The 16,734-nt window shown below is 45.5% G+C and overlaps 1 protein-coding gene across 4 annotated transcripts in view; it reads right to left on the bottom strand.

Annotated features, from left to right (window-relative positions):
• UBA7 (ubiquitin like modifier activating enzyme 7) overlaps window positions 1–16,734 on the bottom strand; it is a 71,151-nt gene that overhangs the window by 27,432 nt on the left and 26,985 nt on the right. For all 4 annotated transcript variants that reach the window (XM_061617726.1, XM_061617724.1, XM_061617727.1 and 1 more), the window contains 4 exons: window positions 4,653–4,763; window positions 4,079–4,159; window positions 1,125–1,280; window positions 713–878 (listed from right to left, as the gene is read on the bottom strand). In XM_061617726.1, coding sequence (XP_061473710.1) covers window positions 713–878; window positions 1,125–1,280; window positions 4,079–4,159; window positions 4,653–4,763 — 514 coding nt within the window. The remainder of the gene's footprint in view (window positions 1–712; window positions 879–1,124; window positions 1,281–4,078; window positions 4,160–4,652; window positions 4,764–16,734) is intronic.

The raw sequence follows: 16,734 nt of genomic DNA on the forward strand, positions 1-16,734 counted from the left end.
GTCAGCTCATGTGCGTCTGCCCTGCACGTATGTTGTCTTTCCTTGCAGCATCCTCTCATTCCGTCTGTGCCATACTGTGTTTGTGCTAAAAAAAAACACTGTGAAAGCTGATAGTATTAGAATTTGTGTACATTGCTTTTCCCCCCAGTTTGAGAATACGGAAATTGTGGTGTGGAATAGAAGCTACGGTTGCAGTCCTATACATGCTTCCCTAGTAAGGCCCATTGAACTCAATGGAGCTTACCTCTGAGTAAACATGCAAATGATTGCACTGTGAATCCGGGTTTCTGATTTAAATCTCACCTCTGCCATGAGTGAACTCACTGCATGGCCTTAAGAAAACCTCTCTCTCTTAGCCTCAGTCTTTCATTTCCAATATGGGGATAAAGATAAATTACTTACAACAACAACAACAAACTAATGAACTGACTGACGAACGAACGAACGAACGAACTAAATAGTTAATTAATACTGGCATACCTGTCAGGGCTGTTATGATCAAGCATTGCAACCATATCATGTCTGTGAGGTGCTTTGAATACTTGAAAGTGCTATATAAATGCTAAGTAGGTATTATTCATATTAAATGAGCTCTTGCAAAGAAGCCTGCTTGACACAATTCATTCTGAGCATGTCCTGCTTGTTGCAAGGACCTGGGCCTGTGGGTACAATATAATGGGAGAGCCGTGGGTATTCTGCATGAAACACTCACTGGCTTGCAGACTGTCCAGGGCACTGACTACACCATCCAGGCCAAGGAAGAAGCCATCCCCATAGAAGTTCTCCGTATCTGGCCCAACCCGATTCTGTTCTGCTGTCACATTGATGGTGGGATTCATGAGTTTTATGGCAGTTGCTGCCACTTCTGACTTCTGCTTCTACAGGAATGAAGGGATTGTTATTAGGTGGATCTGGGATAGAAAAAACAGTCTCTTTGGTTATTGCCAGGTTCATTGGCCAGGGCACCAAGTGGGGAGCCAAGCCAGAACTTACAGTATCCTCTTCAATATCATGAATAGGTTTGTTAATATTCTGTCCTGAATTGAGATTCATTCCTAGGCAAACTGTCTTCCCCTCTACGCACACCCCAGCCTCTTTCACACTATCATCTCTGCAAGACTTACACACACATCCCATGGTCGAAAGAGGAACTGCCTGTTGAGGTTGGAATGTTCAATGGTGTCCATGTCCGTCACAGTGATGCTCCCTCCCTTGCTAGCAGCCAAGCCAATCATTGCAAAATTCTTGAGGAGCTCACAGCCAATGGCACCAGCTCCCACCTGAAGAAGTTGTAAGAAGATTGGTTGAAATCTCATGGCATTTTGAATGTAGCCTTGAGCCAGGATGATCTCAGACACCCTAAGGAGGTAGGGCAAGGGTCACAAGGAGATGCCTCTCTAAGTTGTATGTGGCTGGTTCATGGTAAAAGTTTTGTTCCATGTGAATGCTGTTTGACTGATTTCCATGGAGGAAGAACATGTAGGAATCAAGATGACATGTTTATTGAGCACCCATCCTGATTTGTTTGCAGGAAGATTAGATAATGTTAGCTATTTAATGAGCATTCATTCTGATTTGTTTGCAGGGAGGTTAGCTGATGATGTGTCAAAGTAAGTATTATCACTCTTTCCACTGCATTTTCCTGTCACTTCCCATATCGCAAAAAGTCAAATCTTTTAGGGAAGTAAGTTTGTTGTGCAAACCTCCCAATCAACTGTAATTGCCCAACCTGAATTTGCTGGTATGTGATTGAATCCTGCACAAAAATAGTCTGGAAGCACCCTCAGTTATTCACAGCTTCAAAATACATACAGATTTTTCACGAAATTGCCACTGTGGACTTCTGGGAGAAAGGGCAGGATATCAATTTAATAAATAAACAAACAAATAAGAGATTTTGATAGCCTTTCCCCTAGAAATCCAATGTTGGTTTTCAGTTCTGACATAATGTTTTCTAAATGACTGTATATTATTCACTTGGAGGAAACCTTATGTTCAAAGAAGCCCAAAGACAGATGGAATGCCTGCACTCCACACAGAGAATGCATTATAATTACAGAAGCTGGTATAGGCATTAGAAACAACACCGGAGAACTTTTTTAGAATCCTCAACAGTAACAATGCAGTTCCAGAGGGGGGATGCTGACATTATAAGAAATGACAAACTGAACTAGCTCCCTTTGTGGAAAGTGGACTTCTGGCCACATTTCATATTACATTAACCAAAACATGTAGAAACAAAGGAAAATATCTGACTTTGAAATACATTTTGACTCCATCTCACACTCTATACTAACTCTTAATTTTGCTGCAAAACAAGAACTGGAAGGAAAATCCATAACCTCATAAGATCCATGTGCCAATTCTGGAACACATACAGAACAATACCAGGCCTTCAAACAAGAAAAAGGAGTAAAACCAGGATGTAACATCAACCCAACCCTCTTTTATCTTATAAATCAACTATCTACCAACTCTTTTTGAAACTGTTGTGCAGTCCAGGATTACCAATAAATGACTCAGCAACACACTGCCTGATATCTATTAGTGACCTCACCATGCTCTCACATTTACAAAAGTGAACCAAAGAGAAGTTTGACTCTAGAATGGTTTTGCAATACATGGGATGTACAGATGAACTTGCGGGGTGGGAGGGGAACCTAATTCCACTGTTTTCCAAAAGAAGAATCAGAACACAGATTTATTTCACAAGTATAGATCATATATGGCCTAATAGCAAATGTGTTATGAAACTTTAGGGAAGGTTATCCAGGCACTGGGTAGAAAAGTACTGAGAATTTTTATCAAATTAGAGTTTGTACACTGATTAGATATAACAAAGTACGGTTTTATCTGCAGCAGAATTTCCAAATTCTGTATCCAGAAGACTCCAGTTGGATAGTAAAAGCATACAAATCAGCAGTGCCAGCTGTTATGCACATTTTATTGTATAAATACGGGGAATTTGCACTGATTATTCTTATCCCCAATATTTTAGGTAGAAAAAGACATGCAGGTTGGAGAAGATCCGCCTTCTAAAAACACAGGAGTCTTTTACAGATCCTGCCTGCCTACTTTCAAATATTCCTCCAAGCCACAAAGGTGTGAACCCACCATCACTCTCTTTTTTTCTTTTCTTGAGCTGAGACATGCCAAATTTTCCTGGTGATATCCCTGGATATAAACCTTAGTGATCACTGCTATAATTGTTTACATCACACCAATGTTATATTGGTAATAAAAAACAACCACCAAAAACCTAGAATCCCCTTTTAAACTTTACTGTGCTGATTGGGATGAAGTCCTTCCAGAGCCCTACATCAGCAGTTGTGCTAGCAAATGTTATGTTTACAAAGAAAGTCCAGTAACAGCTGCAGAACAGATCTAGGTCAGTTACTCATCATATTAAAAACATTCTTCTTCTTTTAGTGCCATCCCTCAAACTAAAGCAGTCGACACTCCCTCTACTGTAAAGCACTGGAAAAATAAGCACTATAGTTAAGTGAAAAAGTCAACCTATGCTTTTGACTTTTCAATTCCTATGTTAACAAAGGGTGCTTCCAGATGGGTTAAACTGGGGGATCAGTGCCCTTCATGCATGCAAGTGTTTTGCAACAGCCACACAAATCTGTTGGAATCAGAATGCCAGCCTGTATTCCCCCCCCCTTTAATCCAGATGTACCCTTTCTGCAGAAAATCTGATATGTTAGAAAAACTTGTTGCCAACAACCCATTTGCAATATTACACCCCAGTCTGGAAGCACCCAAACTGTCCCCTGATCAGCAAAGCAAATTATCTAATCCAACTGCAGTTTTAACTGTGAGGCCCAGAAGGGTCATTTGGAACAGTTTCAGATTTTAAAAACTTTATTCTGTTGATATCTCACCTTTCCTCTAATTACCTCAAGATGGCATGCGTGGTTCTTTCCCCCATTTTATTTCAGCAATACCTCTTCAATGTAGATTATGCTGAGAGATCTTGTGGCAGGGAGTTCCATACATTCTCTATGTATCGTGAGGGAAGAACTTGGCTTCATTGGAATCATCACGACTGCCACATCCAGCCTGCCTTACTCACCAGAAAGTATTTCTGCTTCCCAAGCCGTTCCTGGAAGTCAGCCCCAAAGATGGCAATCTGCCCATCATAGCGGCTGCCACGCTATCAAAGGGGAGAGATGACAGACATTAGAGATTCAACAGGGAACAGAGATACATCTCCTGTAGGATAGCCCTGCACCTGTTCGAACAGATTCAGAACTTGGGTTCTCTATGGGTGTTCAATCTAGAAGGAGAGAGGGGACGAGGGGAAAGCAAGAGAGACAGCATCTATATTGAAGGGATGAGAACCTGTGGTCTCCCCAGAAGTTGTTGAGTTCTAGCTCCCATCAGGCCCCAGCCAGCATGGCCAATGGTTGGGGATGATGGGAGCTGGAATCTAGCAAGATCTGAAAGGCCAGGAGTTCCCATGCCTGCTATAGAGACTGATAAGGATAATCCATTGCAGGACAGTGCAGAGGTGTAGTAAATCTACAGTAAAGATATATCAACAGGAGGAAGGGGGTGTATACACACACTTGGAAGAACTATAGAAAGAACTGCGATCTTATCCTATCTGTATTGGAAGAGCACTAACTGTAGAATTTGTCACTCACTGGAGCACAGTCTTCTTCAGTCAGCTGCAAAATGTGTTCCTCTTCAGGCAGGCATTCATAAGCATCAAAATATAGCCACTGGTCCAAAGGAGTGAACTTTCCTGAGGCAGCCTGTAGACAGAAGAAAAGGGGAAAGCTGCTCAGCCCTTCCTCTATAACTGCCCTTTAGGGTTTGGAGAGAGAGGGAGAAGCCATTTTTAAGGGTCACAGAAGACTCAAGGCACAGTCAGACGATTAGATTTTGCCACTTTCCCCCTGACAGGAGTTCTTGTGCCTTAACAGTTACATGTGAGGCCAAATTCAAAAGCTGATACTTCCCATAATTTCATTGACATGCCAGGAAATGCTGCATGTTTTGATTTTCCTTCTGTTGCACAGCCGTTAAAGGCATAAGAGCCCTCCCTGCTGGGGTGGGGAAATGGTAGCTCATCATTTTTCACAACTCTAGTCATAATGCAATGGCAGCAGCTGTTGGGCACCCACTCATCCTGGAACCCAACTGAATTCGCCATCTGTGCAGCAATGGCCAGAAAACAAATTTGTTCACAAGTGAAAACGACACATGAAAACTACAACAGAACCTGTAACGGCAGGTACTATTTTGGCTGACATCGGAGGTGGTTAGTGCTCCGCTGCATTTTGGATTCATTCAGTACAAAATGCACATACACAGCGCATAGTTAAACTATGGAATGTTTAACATGAGGCAGTGGTGGCCACCAACTTGGATGGTTTTAAAAGAGGATTAGACAAATTCATGGAGGGTGACTTTATCAATGGCTTCTAGCCGCAATGGCTATGCTCTGCCTCTACTGTCGGAAGCAGTATGCCTCTGAAAACCAGTTGCCACCTTGGTTGGCCACTGTGAGAAAAGGATGCTCGACTAGATGGGCCACTGGCCTGATTCAGCAGGCTGTTCTTGTGTTCTGATGTCTGGAACCAGGAGGAGTTCAGTAAGACCCTGCCTTCCCGGAAATGACCCCCTTTTAACTGGAACAGCTTTTAAAAAAAATAAGTCAGGATGAAATAAGGAGAACCAACAAAGCTGGGGGTTATATAGAAGAATCCAGAGGCAAGAAACCTGTGACATGAAGGTGAGAGCCTCGCTAGGGGTGAGTGCAGGTTGTGGGGGGGGGGGAGAGAGAAAACCAGCCTAACAGGAGCCAGCTATTTGTGAGAAACCATTTGTGAGAAGCCTAGGATTCAGAGAAGAGTTACAGTGCAAAATTAATCCTGCCACATTGATTAAAATAAATAATGCAGCGGTGGCCTTTCATCAGTCAGATTAATAAGATACCCTCCCCCATTTATAAGGCAATACTTTTTAAAAAAGTAAAAGATCTGATGCCAGGCACCATCTTGAAAAATGTATTCCTCCTTCACACAAAGGAGAGAATGCCTCTTCGAAGATGGCGGTGTCTGCTGTGCCTCTGACATACACGCCCAGCATCTAAACACAAAGAAAGTGTGTGTTTTAAAGCAAAACTATTGATGTAGTCATGTGCCAATTTATACAGGGTGGATTGATTGATCAGTTTAAACTCCTGACCAGTTAAGAAGGTGACAGCCCTAGTAAATAATACTAAAAATACTGGCACTCTTCTCCATTCTCCCTTCACTTTAGCATCATATTTTGCGGTGCATTTTCCCCAGCTACCTAGGATGTCACAGAGGCCTCCTTATTTTCTTACACATTTCTCCTCTTTTCAGCCAGCCTTACAGTGCTGCAGGGGGTTTGCAATTAGGGTGGCGACAAAGCATCGCCAAAAACAAGGAAACACACCACCAAAAAAAGAAGACAAACAGGGCACAGATTTGCATAAGGTTTGCATATATTAATTCATATGCTTATTTATATGTGCAGATGCAAACTAAGAAGTAATTACCATAATTTAAATGGAAATGCAACACATCTCACCACAGCAGTGAAAACTGCGGAAGCAGACCTGTGTGCCTGCTCACTCTGCTATCCAGGTGCTGCTCACTCTTAATGGCCAGCGTCAAGGCCCCTCCCACTCAAGCTTCTTAGGGTTCTCTGTATCTTTAAACTGGACAGTTCTTCAAACAGAGGACATCTTCAGATAGAGAACTGTTCTCTGTAAAGTAGATTGCATTGCCACCCTACTGGCAATCCATGTATCCTAACATCTCTCAAGAATCACAACATCCACTCTGGAAAATAGCGAGTTAAGAGCTTGCCTAACCTGTGCTTCAAGATATTCAGCAATTAGTTACAATTTTGGCCCAGACCCGGAGATATTTGGTTACCAGCAGACTTTGCTTTTCTATAGTGCGGTAAGAATTTTTAAAGTGCTCAAATGAGAGGTCCCCCCTACCCCCCAATCAAAATTAGAAGTGTGTGACTCCCAGTCCAGATTGGGGCCATAGTGTGTGTGTGTGTGGGGGGGGCAAAGTATTAAAACCTACTCCCCACGCACCCAGGGTTCTGACTGGGTGCTCTGCACTGGCAAGAAAAGACTTGCACTCAAGGGCAAGCTATGTGATAAATTTTACATGTAATTTGGCCTCATTCACTAATGGCTACAACCACCACATAAAGCGCATATGGAGAATCTGCATGTAGGGGTGCCAACAGGATTTCCTGGGGCCCTACATTCCCAGCCTCACCCTAGCCCTAAAAATCTACTGGCAAGAACTGCTGCTTAGGTATATATATTACCAATATGAAGAGTTATTTTGTATCCCTGATGACAACAACAGAGAAGTATGTGCAGCCTCACAACATTGGTGACAGAACCAACTCTCAGCCTAACCTACCTCACTGGGTTGTTGCAAAGATAAAAGGGGAGGGAGTACACTGAAAGAAAAGCAAGGTGCAAATATATCACATCATCGTCACAAACCACATAGTGAGGGGAAAAACATGCACAAACTCAGCCCCCCAACTGCTTTAATTGCAACATAGAATCATAGAATAGTAGAGTTGGAAGGGGCCTATAAGGCCATCAAGTCCAACCCCCTGCTCAATGCAGGAATCCAAATCAAAGCATTCCCGACAGATGGCTGTCCAGCTGCCTCCTGAATGCCTCCAGTGTTGGAGAGCCCACTACCTCTCTAGGTAATTGGTTCCATTGTCGTATGGCTCTAACAGTTAGGAAGCTTTTCCTGATGTCCAGTCAAAATCTGGCTTCCTGCAACTTGAGCCCATTATTCCGTGTCCTGCACTCTGGGATGACAGAGAAGAGATCCAGGCCCTCCTCTATGTGACAATCTTTCAAGTACTTGAAGAGTGCCATCATATCTCCGCTCAGTCTTCTCTTCTCCAGGCTAAACATGCCCAGTTCTTTCAGCCTGTCCTCATAGGGCTTGGTTTCTAGTCCCCTGATCATCCTTGTTGCCCTGCTCTGAACCTGTTCCAGTTTGTCTGCATCCTTCTTGAAGTGTGGAGACCAGAATTGGACGCAGTATTGAAGATGAGGAATAACCAGTGCTGAATAGAGGGGAACTAATACTTCACGCGATTTGGAAACGTTACTTCTGTTAATGCAGCCTAATATAGCATTTGCTTTTTTTGCAGCCACATCACACTGTTGGCTCATATTCAGCTTGTGATCAACGACAATTCCAAGATCCTTCTCACATGTCATACTGCTGATCCAAGTATCCCCCATCTTATAAATGTGCATTTGGTTTCTTTTTCCTAAGTGTAGAACTTAGCATTTATCCCTGTTGAATTTCATTCTGTTGTTTTCAGCCCAATGCTCCAGCCTATCAAAGTCCCTTTGAATTTTATTTCTGTCTTCCATGGTATTAGCTATGCCCCCCAATTTTGTATCATTGGCAAATTTGATATGCATGCTCTGTACCTCCTCATCCAAGTTGCTAATAAATATGTTGAAGAGCACTGGGCCCAGGACCGAGCCCTCTGGTACCCCACTTGTTACTTCCACCCAGTTTGAGAAGGAACCATTGATAAGCACTCTTTGAGTACAATTCTGGAGCCAGCTGTGGATCCATCTGATAGTTGTTCCATCCAGCCCACATTGAGCTAGCTTGCTAATCAGAATATCATGGGGCACTTTGTCAAAAGCTTTGCTGCAGTCGAGATATATTATGTCCACAGTATTCCCACAGTCTACAAGGGAGGTTACCCGATCAAAAAATGAGATAAGATTAGTTTGGCAGGATTTGTTTTTCATAAATCCGTGTTGGCTCCTAGTAATCACTGCATTGCTTTCAAGGTGCTTACTGTCGGAAGGCAGAGCTGGGGTCCCAATCCCGGGGAGCTGGATCCCGGAGAGTTGGGAGAAGAGTATTCGGATGGATGGCAGAGGGAAGGGGGAGGAACTTCCCCCCTTTGGAGCGAAGACGAAACAGAGGAACTGCCAGTGATAAGGTCGCTTAGCAACGGGGAGCCTGAGCCCTCCCTGGACATTCTCACGCCTCCCCCTCTTTCAGGCTCAGAGCAAGAGGGGAAAGAGGGAGGGCTGCTCACAGCCGAAAAGCGGGGAGGCAGTTTACCATCAGCCCCTCCCCTATCCCCCATCCTGGAATCGGAAACATGCTTCCCCCCTCACCGCGCACACGCAGACAGCTGAAAAGACAGGAGAGAAGGGGGGGAAGGGGGGCAGTACCTGAGGGGCAGTTAAGGAGGAGCGAAAGATTGCGCGCCCGTTTGGCCCCTTCTTAAAGAACAGGCGGGAAGAAGTCCCTTGCTCTGTCAACTTTCTCCCAATGCCGCAGGACCTGTATCCCTGTATTGCCTCATGAGAAAACGCAGTCTTTGTTTGGACATTACCCTAATAAAACACGAATTAACTACAGCCGTTGGTCTGGTTCCTGAGTCACATCCTGGGCCTGACAGCTTGACAGAGCCACCTAAATCACCCTCAACGCTCTCTTCACTTGACTGGGACAAGATGTCAAAGGGAGCAGCGGGGGGGACGAACCCCACTTCTGAGACGGAAGAAGTGGAACTCTTGAGGACTAAGGTAGCTGATTTGCAGATGGATGTTCAAGCCCTGCTAGCAGCAGTCAAGGCGCTGAAGACGGATAATCAAACCTTGAAGGCCACGATAGACCAGATGCGAACAGCCCCTCCAGCTGCCGTAGTAAAGGTTCCCATTGGATTGCCCCCAAAATACGCGGGACAAAGTGATCAGTTGGCAACCTTCGTGGCTCAATGTGAGTTATATCTGGATGTCAGGCACACGGAATTTCCAGACGATGGGGCTAAAGTAGCTTTCGTGATTAGCCTCCTGGAGGGAGAAGCTGCAAAATGGGTGACTCCGTATCTCGTGAGAAAGGATACTGTCTTAGGAAGGTACAGAGGATTTATACAGGAGATGACCGAGATGTTTCAAGACCTGCAAAGGGCTGAAACAGTAGCGCGGCAACTAGGCGCTCCGAAGCAAGCTAAAGGGACTGTTTCCGAGTACACTAACGCTTTTAAAATTCTGTCCCAGGAAACTGGTTACAATGACGCCGCCCTGATGTTTATGTACCGGAGTGGATTAAATGCTGAAATCCTGGATGAGTTGGCCAGGACCTCCCCCCCTGCTGACCTACCAGGGCTCATCCGGCTATGCCTACAGATAGATCACCGGATGGAAGGAAGGCGCCTGGAAAGGAAGCAGGAGGTCCCGAGATACTCAGCCTCGGCATCCTGCAACAAGACCCTTCCCACTGCAGGGATGGCAGGTAATGCAACTGAGGGACAGGGAGGGGCTAGGCCAAGACTGTCGGAAGAAGAAAAGGAAAGACGACGACGGGAACGTTTATGCTTTTATTGTTCAAAGCCGGGCCATGTGGCCAGAGACTGTGGACTGAAAGGGGGGAAAGCTGAGCCGTCAGGAAACTAGAACACCCAGTCCACGTGCAGGCCGGTGGACTGGGGGCAGCGTTGTATAAAGGCCCCCCAACGATCCAACCTCCCTCAAAGGGGGTGTTGGTCTTGCCTATTCGGATTACAACTTCCAGAGGAGTGGTGTTTAATTCCACTGCCTTAATTGACAGTGGAGCCTCCACAAATTTTATTGATGCAAAGTTAGTCAAGCATGGAATTTCCCGGTGGAAACTGGACGCTCCCCTAGCTGTGGAGACTATCGATGGGAGACCCCTGAAGTCAGGAGGGGTGACACAAGCCACGGAGGAAGTGAAACTTCAAATCCCTGGGCACGAAGAGTTCATTTCGCTATACGTGTCAGATCTCTCGAACTTTGAGGTGATTCTGGGAATGCCCTGGCTAGCAAAGCATGAACCCAAAATAAGTTGGAAGGAGGCGGTGGTGTGGTTCACCTCACAGTATTGCCAGGAGAACTGTCAACCTGAAGGAATCAAGAACACCCTAGCGGGGGCAGTGCAAGAGATCGAGCAAGTGACCCTGCCGCCAAAGTATGAAGAATTCAAAGATGTGTTTGATGAAAAAGAGGCAGAGACTTTACCCCCCCCACCGCCCTTACGACTGTGCGATTGACCTAGTGCCAGGAGCCAGCATCCCATCAGGGAGAATCTACTCTCTCACAGAGAATGAGAGGGAGGCCCTGAAGGAATTCCTGGATAAAAACCTGAGGCGAGGATTCATACGCCCCTCACAATCCCCTGCTGGAGCGCCACTATTGTTTGTGAAAAAGAAGGGGGGGGAACTCAGACCCTGTAACGACTATCGTGCATTGAACCAGATCACCATCCCCAACAGCTACCCGCTGCCCCTGATCTCAGAGTTGCTGGACCGACTGCGCTCTGCAAAAATCTTCACGAAGTTGGATTTGAGAGGAGCGTACAATCTGATCAGAATGAAGGAGGGAGATGAATGGAAAACAGGATTCTTGACCGCTTACGGACAGTATGAATACCTGGTCATGCCGTTCGGGCTTTGTGGAAGTCCAGGAATTTTTCAAAAATTCATGAACGACGTGTTTAGAGACTTGTTGGACACGTATGTAATCTGTTACTTAGATGATATCCTGGTGTTCTCAAAGAACCAGGAAGACCACGACCAGCATGTGAAGACGGTGTTGAAGAGACTGAGAGAAAATCACCTGTATGCTAAGTTAGAGAAATGTGGATTTGACCTCAAGTCTCTAGACTTCCTTGGATATCGAATCTCAGCGGAAGGCGTGGAGATGGACCCAGGGAAAGTAAGCTGCATATTGGACTGGGGCCAACCTGTCACCAAAAAGGATGTACAACGGTTTTTGGGGTTTGCCAATTATTACAGAAAGTTCATTCCAGGGTTTTCCAAATTAACAGCTCCTCTGACTGACTGTTTAAGGGGGAAGAAGAAGTTTCAATGGACAGAGAACGCCACCGAGGCCTTTGAGGAGCTGAAGAGAAGGTTTGCTACTGAGCCGATTCTGCGCTTTGCTGATCCGAACCGCTCTTTCGTAGTGGAAGCAGATGCTTCAGATTTTGCCATCGGGGGGGTCCTGCTACAATTAGACCAAGAAGGGAAGGAGCTGCACCCCTGTGCGTACTTCTCTCGGAAGTTAAAGCCTGCAGAGAAGAACTACACAGTTTGGGAGAAGGAGCTGCTGGCCATCAAGGACTCTTTTGAAAACTGGAGACAATACCTAGAGGGGACCTCTCATCGAATTGAAGTGCGCTCCGACCACAAGAATCTTGAAAGCCTCCAAACCGCCAGAAAGCTGAACCAGAGACAGATAAGATGGTCCCAGTTCTTCACTAGGTTTAACTTCCAGATTACTTACCATGCCCAAGCCAAAAACCAGAGAGCGGATGCCTTATCCAGACAGCCACAATACAAAGAAAGTGAATCCGAGGACCAGCCTCAGTACGTAATCCCGCCAGAGAAATTAACGTTGGGAGTATGCCAGCCTTCATGGGAAGAGGAACTCAAAAAGGCACAACAAGAAGATGCAGACATGCTAAAATATCAGCAGGAGACGGGACAAGATCAAGACTCAGAAGTAACCTTTCACTGGAGAAATGGACTGTTATGGTTCAAAACCGCCAGATATGTGCCAGAAGGGGAATTAAGGCTCAGAATCCTACGCCAGTGTCATGATTCCATCACAGCGGGACACTTTGGTATTTACAAGACCATTCAGAACGTGGCCAAGGACTTCTGGTGGCCTAAAATGCGTCGGGATATTGAGAGTTATGTAAAGTCCTGCTCTGTCTGTCTGCGGACAAAAACACAAACAGGGACACCAGCAGGACTGTTACAACCGTTGCCTGTCCCACACGAACCCTGGAAGGACCTCTCCATGGATTTTATAACTGATCTACCCAAGTCCCAAGGAATGACAGCCATCTTAGTAGTGGTGGATCTACTTACCAAAATGGCACGCCTTAGAGGCTAAAGAAACGGCCAAGTTATTCATAAAAGAAGTCTACCGGCTGCATGGATTGCCAAACAGCGTAGTCTCAGACCGAGGAACTCAGTTCACAGCCAAATTTTGGAGAGCAATGTGGAAACAGTTGCAGACGGAATTAAAACTCTCCTCCGCCCATCACCCCCAGACAGATGGGCAGACGGAACGCTTGAACGCCATTTTGGAAAGATATTTACAAAGTTATGTGTCCTATCAACAGACTGACTGGGTATCATATTTGCATTTTGCAGAGTTCGCCTACAACAATTCTCTGCACTCCAGCACTCAACAAACCCCGTTCTTCGCTAATTATGGATTCCATCCTAAAGTCTTTCCAAGCAGCTCAGAAGGAATGCTGGTACCGGCAGCTGAGAACTTCCTTAAGGAATTGCAAGCGGCGCAACAGACACTGAAACAGCAGTTAAACGAAGCCAAAACGGAGTACAAGCGAGTTGCTGACCTGCACAGGAAGGAGGGCCCCCCCCTTCAACCGGGAGACCAGGTATGGCTGTCCACCCGCTTCCTCCAGATGCCGGGCAAATGTAGAAAATTACAAGACAAGAGGGTGGGTCCTTTCGAAATAGAAACTCAAATCAATCCCATGGCGTACCGACTGAAGCTGCCTGACACGTTTAAAATACATCCTGTGTTCCATCGATCCCTTTTAACGAAAGCCGCCCCTCCCAGTGAGTTACGGCCGGAGGAACCTCCCGGAGCTCCACTCCTGGTAAATGAGCAGCTTGAGTTTGAAGTTGAGGAGATCTTAGATTCCAGGATCAGACGCCACAAGCTGCAGTACTTGATTCACTGGAAAGGCTATGGGGTGGCTGACAGATCATGGGAAGATGCAGCTGATGTGCATGCTCCAGAATTGGTAAAACGTTTCCATCAACGTTTTCCCCACCGTCCCAAGCCAGACAAGGGGAGGGGGGCACAGCCTGGGAGGGGGGATGGTGTCGGAAGGCAGAGCTGGGGTCCCAATCCCGGGGAGCTGGATCCCGGAGAGTTGGGAGAAGAGTATTCGGATGGATGGCAGAGGGAAGGGGGAGGAACTTCCCCCCTTTGGAGAGAAGACGAAACAGAGGAACTGCCAGTGATAAGGTCGCTTAGCAACGGGGAGCCTGAGCCCTCCCTGGACATTCTCACGCCTCCCCCTCTTTCAGGCTCAGAGCAAGAGGGGAAAGAGGGAGGGCTGCTCACAGCCGAAAAGCGGGGAGGCAGTTTACCATCAGCCCCTCCCCTATCCCCCATCCTGGAATCGGAAACTTCAGAAGAGGAGGGGGTGATGCTTCCCCCCTCACCACGCACACGCAGACAGCTGAAAAGACAGGAGAGAAGGGGGGAAGGGGGGCAGTACCTAAGGGGCAGTTAAGGAGGAGCGAAAGATTGCGCGCCCGTTTGGCCCCTTCTTAAAGAACAGGCGGGAAGAAGTCCCTTGCTCTGTCAACTTTCTCCCAATGCCGCAGAACCTATATCCCTGTATTGCTTCATGAGAAAACGCAATCTTTGTTTGGATATTACCCTAATAAAACACGAATTAACTACAGCCGTTGGTCTGGTTCCTGAGTCACATCCTGGGCCTGACACTTACAGACTGACTGCTTTATAATCTGCTCCAGAGTTTTTCCAGGGATAGATGTTAACTGGTCTGTAGTTCCCCGGTTCATCCTTTTTGCCCTTTTTGAAGATAGGGACAACATTAGCTCTCCTCCAGCCATCTGGCACTTCACCAGTCCTCCACGATTTCGCAAAGATAATAGACAACGGTTTTGAGAGTTCTTCAGCCAGTTCTTTCAATACTCTAGGATGCAGTTTATCGGTTCTGCCGATTTGAACTCATTCAAAGTGATTAGGTATTCCTTGACCGTTTGTCTGTCAATGTCAAGCTCCAATCCTGCCCTTCTACTTCATGTTTCCCAGGAGGGTCATAGACCCTTTTTTGGGAGAAGACTGAGCCAAAGTAGGAACTGAGCACTTCTGCCTTTTCTTTGTCATGTTATCATTTTGCCTTCCTCATTGAGTAGCTGTACCATCATTTCTTTTCTCTGACTTTTACTATGGATGTACCTTAAGAAAGCTTTTTTGTTGCTTTTAGCATCCCTCGCCAACCTCAGCTCATTCTCAGCTTTAGCCTTCCTGACACCATCTCTGCAATTCCCTGATACCTGCCTGTACTCTTCCTTTGTGGCCTGGCCTTCTTTCCACTTCCTGTATGTGTCCTTTTTTGTTTTCAGGTCATCTCTAAGCTTTTTGTGAAGCCACGTTGGCTTCTTCTGCTGTTTTCCCCCTTTTTTCCTTGTTGGAATTGCTTGCCATTGCGCTTTTAGAATTTCCTTTTTTAGAAACTCCCACGCATCTTGGACTCCTTTTCTCATTAGGGTCGCTTGCCATGGAACCGTACTTACAATTGTTCTGAGTTTATTAAGATCAGCTTTCCTGAAGTCCAGGGTGCGCATATGGCTACTCTTAGCTTTTGCTTCTGTTAAAATCACAAATTCAAGTATGGTGTGGTCACTTTCCCCCAGAGTTCCCGTAACTGCCACTTCATCCACCAAATCATCTCTATTGGTTAGAATCAAGTCCAGGATAGATGATCCTCTGGTTGCTTCCTCCACTTTCTGTAGGATAAAGTTATCTCCAACACAAGTCAAAAATTTCTTGGAGGGGCTGTGTTTGGCAGAATTTGTCTCCCAACAGGTATCGGGATAATTGAAGTTCCCCATTACTAACACATCATGACTCTTTGCAACATTGGCAATTTGCTTTTCAAAAGTTATATTCTCGTCTTCTCCTTGATTGGTCGGTCGGTAGTAGACTCCAAGCACCACATTCCTTTTATTACTTGCCCCATTAATTTTAATCCAGATAATCAGTGGAGCTACCAAGCTCATCTTCCTGAATTTCTGTGCAGGGATATATATTTTTAACATATAGTGCAACTCCACCTCCCTTTTTATTCCTTTGTTCTTTTTGAACAATTATACATTCCACAGTCCTGATATTTTACAGCAAATTACGGGCAGGCCCCGCTTATACGGCAGGTTCCATTCTGGACCCCTGCCATAAAGCAGAAATCGCCGTAAAGTGGAACCCCATTGACTATAATGGGGCGCATTGCGCGAAAATGCCGCAGAAATGCTGCAAAATCGGCTTTAAAATGGGGAATGAAAGCCGCCGCATTAGTGGAACGCCGGTAAGCGAAGTGCCAGTAAGCGGGGCCCTACTGTACCAAACACACATATACACACACACACACTCGAGCATGTGTAGCTTCACTGAACTAACTCTCAGCCTAACCCACCTCACAGGGTTGTTGGAAAGATTCCATAAACACACATGAGAGATGTAAAAACATATACACCCCATATAATAGTTGATTTTCAAAACCAGTTGGTCATTGCTGAACATTTTTTTAAAAAAATCAGTATTAATTTCCTGCCAAATAACAACAGTGACACCTAAGTAAGCTCTGCCTAATTGCTTAAAAAAACAGGATTGGATGGATGGGGGAAAGAGAGATGAACAACACAATCCTATGCTATGTCTACTGAAAAGTCTCACTGATTTACAGGACAATTCTAACCATGTCTACTAAAACGTAAGTTCTATTCAGTACAATGGAGTTTACTCAAAGTATATGGGATTAGCATTGCAGCTTTACTTTGAGAAAAGTGAGTATAGGATTAAAGTCTCATATTGGGAAGGTTTTCAAAACAAGCTATGAATTAAATAAACTGACCTGTTAGCAGCCCAGGAAAATTTAAACTTGTATGACTCCTTATATT

This window comes from Rhineura floridana, chromosome 3, assembly GCF_030035675.1.
Source record: "Rhineura floridana isolate rRhiFlo1 chromosome 3, rRhiFlo1.hap2, whole genome shotgun sequence".
Classification (NCBI taxonomy): domain Eukaryota; kingdom Metazoa; phylum Chordata; class Lepidosauria; order Squamata; family Rhineuridae; genus Rhineura; species Rhineura floridana.